At 33.6% G+C, this 8,796-nt stretch overlaps 1 protein-coding gene across 1 annotated transcript; it reads left to right on the forward strand.

Annotated features, from left to right (window-relative positions):
• The first annotated feature begins 5,512 nt into the window (after positions 1–5,512).
• Positions 5,513–6,475, forward strand: LOC100735261 (putative olfactory receptor 56B2). Its single transcript, XM_003465337.1, has one exon. It carries the CDS (start codon positions 5,513–5,515, stop codon positions 6,473–6,475), a length of 963 nt encoding a protein of 320 aa, XP_003465385.1.
• The last annotated feature ends 2,321 nt before the right edge of the window (positions 6,476–8,796 follow it).

The following is an 8,796-nucleotide window of genomic DNA, read 5'->3' on the forward strand; positions in this document are numbered from 1 at the left end:
AAAATTAAAGTATATTATTATTCTTCACTTCATTTTTTATAGTACACCAAAACTTTTTTTTTGGTGATCGGCATCAAACTCATGAGCTTATCCTGAACTAAATACCTAGTCCAAATTGGTGAATTTCTAGCATGATATTATCTACTTTGTTTGAAAATAAATACTTGGAAAACCAGCGCCCATGTTACCTAATGTACTTCTTTCATAATTACTAGTCTGTTTTGAGACAACCCTAACTATCAAATGATGTTGTTCAGTGGGACACATGAAAAACCAAATGTATAGAGAAATATACAAATTATGTGAATGATTAAAATATTCTGTTTTAACGTGCTCAAATGTTTTCCTCAAGATCTTAAGTAGGAAACAACAACTCACAAGTAACACTAAGATGATGAATATTGATTCAAATTACTGTGTTCCTTAGGAATTGCCACCATCACTACATGGACCCGCAGGTGGGTGTGTATAGATACATGCATAGAAAGTTCACTTACTAATCAAACACTACAGGGCGTTAACATAAAAAATTCCCAAAGTTTCTTTTCCTCCAATGCTATACTTATTCTCATACCAACTTGTGTGTCTATAAAGCTCTGAAAATATTCCCTTGGGATTTTTCTTTCTCGGCTTGGTTCAGTCCTACAAATATCCAGAGATTCAGATGAGAGAGTTCATGCATGTTTATATATTGCAGGATTCTGATGTTTTTTGACAAACACCTAAGGACCAGACCTTATTGCCTTCAGTTCACTGTTTTAACATCTGGAATTAGGTATGGAAGTGCATTGAAGATGTAGATGAAACACTGTCAGGTTTTTCTGTGGTTGTTAGTTGTAGATATATCAGAGAATGGCTTTTTTATTTCCCAGAGCCTGAGTCTACACTCTAATTGGTCAAAATTTTAAGAAAAACAGATTTTATTTCAGCCACCCAGTTTGAATTAATTAATGTGGTTATTTTCTAAAAAAAGTTTATTTCCCAAATCCTTGGATTGTAATTCAGTGTAATTTGTCATGATAGTTATGAATATATGTGCTTTCTCTGACAAGAAAGGTCAGTGGAAATGATGGAAATCAAGTTAATCACACTGTGACTAACAGAAATACTTGGAGAGAAATTCCTGGTCCTTTCAGAACAATATTGCTTCTTACCTCACATGTTCTTCAAAAGGAGAATCTAATTCACTTTCTTTTTGCCTAAAGATAGGGTTGTCTTTATACTTTCCACACAGAAAAATCAACTTGGATGGTCCTCTGAAGCACTGAGAAAAACATGGTTTGTCAAGATTGGGTACAGTCAAGGGAGGACACAAATTATTATATTTATATTTGGTATAAAGACATATACTTTCAGTTATATTTTATAGTTGCCAATATTTGTGTCTATTGCTATTACATTGTGGATTTGCTCAGTTTATTTTCTTTGTAGAAAAATAAACTCAGTATTGAAAGCACTTTAAAGTTGTCTTTCAAAAGTCAGATTTAATCTGTGATTACTAATAAATTACTTGATATGAGTTTGGATCATTAAGTGAGAGATTTTTAGGTTATGATTTTTTGAACATCTGCTTTATAATTGCTTTTCTTGTGGCATTATTTTTTCCTTTTTTTGTTTTTTTCCTACATTTTACAATGGGATTTTATTTAGATATTTACATTTTTTGCTAATTTATAAGGGGCACATTTTTATTTTGCCAGATGAAAATATGGGGATAAATATAAAAATTCTTAAAATTTGCTATGAATTTCATTCATTTATAGATTCATTCTGTGCATTCATTTTAAACATTTATTGACATTTAAATATCTACCTGTAACTGTGAATTCAATATCCAAATATTAAGCGCTGTGTTTCTTTGGGGTCATTCAAGGTTATATGTGGTACAGTTTATGAAAACACTGAACATTTAAGTGAAAGTTAAAAAAAAAAAAAACTATTCCAAAAAAGAAATACATTGCTACTAACCCAGATGTAATATTTCCAAGAATTTTGAATACAGTATCCCATAATTTTTGCCTTGAAGCACTGTATTTAGGAGGTCCTCTGTTACAATGTGCCTTTTCATGGTGCCTTGATACCCTAAATCAATTTGAAACATGTGCTGCCATTGCTGCCAAATAAAAACATTATGGATCATATTTATCCAACTTATTCGCCAGATTCAATATTGACTCTTGGGTTTTCTCTAAAGTCAAAATGACCATCAAATGCAGGCATTTTGAATTAATTCAGAACATCAAGGCAGCCACAACAGTACCACTAAAAACTCTCACAAAGAGGACTTCCAGAACTCTACAGAAAGTGACAAAGATGAGATATGAGATGTCTCATAGACATGTATGAGATAAATGGGTTTGAAGTGAGAGGGAATGTTTTGAGAGGACCAATAGCAAAATATCTTTTATGCAATACATTTTTTAAAAAAAAGCATTCACTACGTTTTGTAATCATATATCACAAATATTTATAATATTATGATGTTAAAATAACCAAAGAGATGGCTTCTATCAACAAACGCATCCCTACTGCAAATCTGCTACTTTCCTAGCAATGTCATGTTCCTGTGACTTCAAGGGTGGTCATCCACCCTCTTCCATGAACACGATGATTTTTCTGATGAGGCTGAAGACTGAAGGCAAAGTTGGTAGCGACCAAGAACACAACACAGAACAGCAGATTTCAAGATCTTAAAGCTAAACATGGCATTCTTATGTGAGTAGAAAATAAGAACTAACCACAAGAAGCCGCTTGATCTAAGGAATTCAAATCATGCTGTAGTTTAAGAGCGTTTTTCCTTTCCTCAAGGATAATGTTTCTAACTGGCCGCAAAATTTTGACAGTTGTCATTTCTCTCTCTTCCTTCCTTCCTCTCTCTCTCTCTCTCTCTCTCTCTCTCTCTCTCTCTCTCTCTCTCTCTCTCTCTCTCTCTCTCTCTCTCTCTCTCTCTCTCTCTCTCTCTCTCTCTCTGTCTCTCTCTCTCTTGTACCCAGATCTTATTCATGACTATACTTACCATACATGTGCTTAAACAACTGAATTAATCCTCAGCCCTTAGTTACTGTTTCTACATGCTTCTAAAATGTCATTAGCACACCAGATTTTTTTTTTAATTTAGAAATTTATTGTTTGATGTGTGAGCTTCGTACAGTTTTAGTTAAACAAACAAACACAATGACAACAAAAGTGAAATCAAGACACTATTTCAAAGTCTGGGTCCTTTCAGGTTTCAAATGCAAGAGCTCTGAACATTATATATTCCAATTGGAAGAATAAGACAAAAACAAGAATGGACCATGACATTGGAGAAAACAAAGACTGATCCTCCCAGGGATGAATTAACTGCCTTTACAAGAGGCAGGAGAAGAAGGAAGGGAGAGGGATACTGAAGAGGGAGAGAGGAAAAGAAAAGAAACCCAAAATAGAATAGAATCAAATTCCAGTGGTCTGAACCAACTTGTTACACATTCATTTGAACCTAGTGTCCTGGAAATCATGCTTTCATTTTTCTGTCTCAATCTCAAGCCAAATCCTGATTCATTTTAGCAGCTATTCCACAGGCAACAGGAAAATGTCTTTGCCAAGAAGAGGCCTTTGAAGAAGACAAGTTGACATGTACATCTTATGTTACTTTGTAAATACCAGAAGTTGTCTTCAGTAGTGTATACTCCACTATCCTTCAGTGAAAAACAGGGAACCATTTAGGTAACTCCAGTCTAAGAACACTGGCAGCTTTCCTTCATTCCTAAGTAGGCAGGTTGGTGGATTCTTTCCTGACATAAAGAACAGGGGTTAAGGAAACACCTTAATGTCTGCTTTGAAGCAAAGAATTCAAACAGTAACATTCCAAGGAAATCTTCTCCACTGATTGTCACTATTCCACAGTCTTGGTTTAGATTTCTAAAGCCTCATTATCAAGTCAGAATCAGTAGTCACAGAAAACTGAACTGCAACTCAGCTAGTTAAAATAAGCAAATGAAATTTATAAAACAAATAAATAAAATATCTAAATTATGGAAATAATATATTTGAATGAAATATATGTTTGTCTAAATGACTATTATCATTAGTTTATCTTGATTTATTTTAAGGAAAAATGAGAACATTTGTGTAAAGAATATACTTACCATATTGACTTCAACATCACCTTCTTTCTATACTATCATTTTAACCTACAATACTGTAAAGTAACATTTTTGTTTATTATTTTAATTTTAATATATCTCATCTTTAGAAATGTAGAAAAAGTAAACAATATACACTTAACATAAAAAGATAGTGAATGTCTGTTATTAACTTTTACACTAAAATATTAACAATCGGTCACATCAAGAAAACATGTACAATATGGATTGTTTGAAAATCAGGAGGTTTTGTAAAAAAAAAACTATATAAATTCCAGGTGGAAAGGGGAAGTAAGGAAGGGAAATGGGAGATGAATGCAAGTTAATTATATAATTCTTGTTTCTTAGTTCACTGAAAGGAAGATTCGTGGTAATATCAATTGAAGAAATTTTCTTGTCCATAGCTTGTACTCTGAGTAACTACTGTGAAGAAGACAATATGCAATATATTAACTATTGTTATTCTCCTATTATTTTGTTATGAGATTGTTTTACTTTTTAAAAAAATTAAAAAATTTCAGTAGGGTGATGCACTTTATGTTTTATTTTGTAATTAGTTCAAACACATTACATGAGTTAGAGCATGGTTGTATGAAAGGCTAAAAGAAGGAAAACCATGTCCAAATAGGGATATGTAGATAAATACAAATCCAAAAGCATTAGAATTTTTAAAATACACCGTATCTTTTAAAAAGCTGATTGGAGTCATAAATATTTTTAATTTTTCTATACTCGTACTCCTTTAGTAAAAATGGATCTAAATCCTTGCCTTATAATTTTAATTAATATTTAAAAATACAACCAGCACTTCAAGATATCTCAAACATATCAATGAAAAGAATTCTATACATATGTATATAGCCAAACCTCATATGTAAGAAATCTGCATGCCTCAAAGCATATAATATAATATTATATATATATAAAGTCTCTAAAACAGCCAAACTCAGAGCTGGTATTATGAAATTGTAGTGATAAATTATTGAGTAATAAATAGAGTATGACACTTGTCAGAATTCCTGTTTCATTAGAAAAGTAAAACAGTATAGGTAACAGGATGAGAATAATGAAGATGCTGAATCTTTCCTTAATGTCTTGATGTTGCATCAGTAAATTTCCAATACTCTCTTAAGGTTTTCAGTTTTTTTCTACATACCATGGCCAAAACATTCAAAAAATGTTAACAGATGCGGTTAGATCAGGTATTGGTCAACACCTACATTTATATTGGGAAACATAGTCTTTTTTGTGGTTTATAATGGATAGAGTAAGAGCTATTTCTAAAGTTATTGGCTTGATTGTGTGCCATGCCTTTTTATGACCCACATTATGGTGCAACAATAATGCCAAAGAATAATACCAATCTTTTTATTTTCTCTTAGTCCAGAATGTTCCAGGATCTCAGAGAATCCAACAGCTCTACATTTCAAGTCTCTGAGTTCATTCTCATGGGATTTCCAGGCATTCACAGCTGGCAGCACTGGCTTTCCTTGCCCTTGGCTCTACTTTACCTCTTGGCTCTAACTGCCAATATCCTCATCGTGATTACTGTCAGACAAGAGGCATCCCTGCACCAGCCTATGTACCAATTTCTGGGCATCCTGGCTGTGGTAGACATGGGTCTGGCTACCACCATCATGCCAAAGATTTTGGCCATCTTATGGTTCAATGCTAAGGCCATCCATCGTTCAGAGTGCTTTGCTCAGATGTATGCCATTCATTGTCTTGTGGCCATGGAATCAGGCATTTTTGTCTGCATGGCTATAGATAGATATGTGGCCATTTGTCAACCACTGAGATATCCATCGATAATTACTGAAGCTTTTGTGATCAAAGTGACTGTATTCATGGCACTCAGAAACTGCCTGGCTCCCATCGCAGTACCTGTACTTGCTGCTCAAAGAAATTACTGCTCTAGGAACCAGATAGAGCACTGTCTTTGCTCTAACCTTGGAGTCACTAGCCTATCTTGTGATGACAGGAAAGTCAACAGTATCAACCAACTAGTTCTGGGTTGGACACTCATGGGAGGTGATCTTGGTTTGATTGTTTTATCTTATGCTTTGATCCTTCAGTCTGTCTTGAAGCTCAGCTCAGTAGAAGCTGCATCCAAGGCCTTAAACACCTGCACATCCCATCTTATTTTAATCCTTTTTTTCTACACAGCTGTCATTGTCATCTCCATCACTCACAGTGCAGGCATGAGAGTTCCCCTCATCCCTGTTCTACTCAATGTGCTGCATAACGTCATTCCCCCTGCTCTCAATCCCATGGTGTATGCTCTCAAGAACAAGGAGCTCAGGCAGGCCTTATACAAGGTGTTTAACCTGGACACTAAGGGCAGAAGATAATCAGAAAACACTACAAATGTTTATTTCTACAATAAGTATTTTCATTACATTCCACAATCACTGCAATTGCTGCGAGTAAAATAATAGGTGTACTGTCACGTTTTCAGGTTCCATAAGGAATCATTTCCAACAATTGAAGCCTTAGAACTAACAGGTATACTTAATATATGAAATCTCTCCATGTAAAGCATAATACTTCATCAAAAAGACTATCACAAGCTGGGCATGGTGGCATATGTTTGCAATTCCAGCTCTCAGGAGGCTGAGGCAAATAGATCACTACAAGTTCAAGGCCAGCCTGGACTAGATAATGAGTTCAAGGTCTGCTTATGTAGTATAATGAGCCCCTGTCTCAAAAGAGTAAAAAGAAAAGGAAAAAAACCTACAAAAATGAAAAGCAAAACCAGAATAGGTTCCAAGGAACAGATATACTGAATATATTATATGTATGAATATATTATATGAATATATTATATGAGCAGGTTACCTGTTATCCATAGTCTGTACTTCTAAACAATGTTTAATAGACATGGATACAGAAACTGTATTCATTGATGTGTACTTTCAAATTGAGACTTTATTTATCTTCTATCTAATATGATTATTGAAAGGAGCCATTCCTGCAGTTTTCCTATTACCTTATTATAAGGTGCGTCTTGTTTTGAAAAAAGTACTTGAATATTTACATGTCTAAAAAGATGGGCAAATAATGAAGAAATCACTGAAAATATTAGTTATTAGCCAAATTCCAATCAACTTCAAGAAAATACAAGTTGCTAAAATGATATCAGTAAAAAAACAGAAAAAAAACAACTGTTGATGATATGTATATATTGCAAGTACGATAAATTTCTTTTGGAATGTAAAATAATACAAAAAAATAGCATTTATGAGAAATATTGGTAGTATCTCATTAAATTAAGCACAATTGGCATAAGAACATTTAATTCCTAAGTATATACCATAAATAAGAAATAATTGCTTGACCAGAGACTTGTATGTATGGTTAAGCTTATCCTCTAAGTGCACACAATTTTGAAGTAAAATATAATGCTATAATTAGTGTCATTTATGAATTTAATTTCCCTGAATCTGTTCTTAACTCTGTAAAACAAAGCTCTATTATTTATTAAAGTGACACATTTAAACTAAATGCTTGCTGAAGTAAGCATTCATAAATTCTGCATGTAGAGAAAATCTTGTATGTAGTAAGTCACAGTAGAAGGAAAAGTAAAAAAATAAAAACAAGACATATATCGTTAAGCTGCTGATTGGATAAATATGAAGTATATCTGTATAAAGGATTATTACTCAATGGAAAGATTTATTGTGAGTTTGGATGTAGGTTTTACTAGAGTAATTATTTTTCTATTGATGTGTATCTCAGAAAATCATATTGTAAACCTCAATAAATTTATATATATTTTTGATATTTATAATATATTAATGTTATAACATTTCAACAGGTGTTGGATAAGTGCTAAATTTGGCAAATGTGAAATGAAGATTATAGTAGATGACAGAAACATAAAAACCCAAAGAAACAAGTTACATGAACTACTGGCACATAGTATGACCCACATATATGTTTAAAAATTTTCCTTTTTTTCAATTTTAAAGAGGATAAAACAGAATAAAACCAATCAAAACAGTGTAAAAGATAAAGAACTTCAAAGCATTATGAAATCAACAATAGTTATCATAATGACTTTTGATGTCTTCAAAATAATTGCAGATAACTTTGGACACAGTAAAACCAAACACAATAGAATAGAATAGAAATAATAAAAATAAAATAGTAGATGCTATAAAGGACTTCAAAATAAGCCTATAGTAATTACAAAATTGCTACATAATGTATCTTTGAAATCGCTGCTCCTGCTGTCGGATTTGATATAAACAAAACAGAAGAAAATAAAACCAACCAACAAAACAATGGAAATGATATAGGACATCCAAAACAAGACCATAGGGAATGAGCAATGGCTGCAACCCTCAGAAGGAGATCTCCTACATGTCACACTGCTTACTACTATTCTCTGCACCTATGATCAGACCACTGGCCATAGAGCTGCAGTGTTAGTGAAACACCAAAACACCACAGGTATCCAATTGCATTTAACTCCATAGCAATCATCACAGCCTGTGTTTCTCCAGATAAACCCGTCACTTACAGCTCGTGCACTTTTCATTTGGCAGCTCACTTGCCAGCAGGGGCTGGTATCTGTTCCAGTCCAGCAGTGGCGCACCCATGGCATTGGTTTTCAGACTGGGCTTGCTTGCTAGTATGGCTTTGTTCTCTCTACCTCCACCCCACTTTC

Source organism: Cavia porcellus, unplaced genomic scaffold, assembly GCF_034190915.1.
Source record: "Cavia porcellus strain 051 isolate PalLab524CR breed Dunkin Hartley unplaced genomic scaffold, mCavPor4.1 scaffold_9, whole genome shotgun sequence".
In the NCBI taxonomy this organism is placed as follows: domain Eukaryota; kingdom Metazoa; phylum Chordata; class Mammalia; order Rodentia; family Caviidae; genus Cavia; species Cavia porcellus.

Coding starts and splice junctions, on each gene's coding strand:
- LOC100735261 (XM_003465337.1), top strand. CDS start 5,513: ATGTTCCAGGATCTCAGAGAATCCAACAGCTCTACATTTCAAGTCTCT.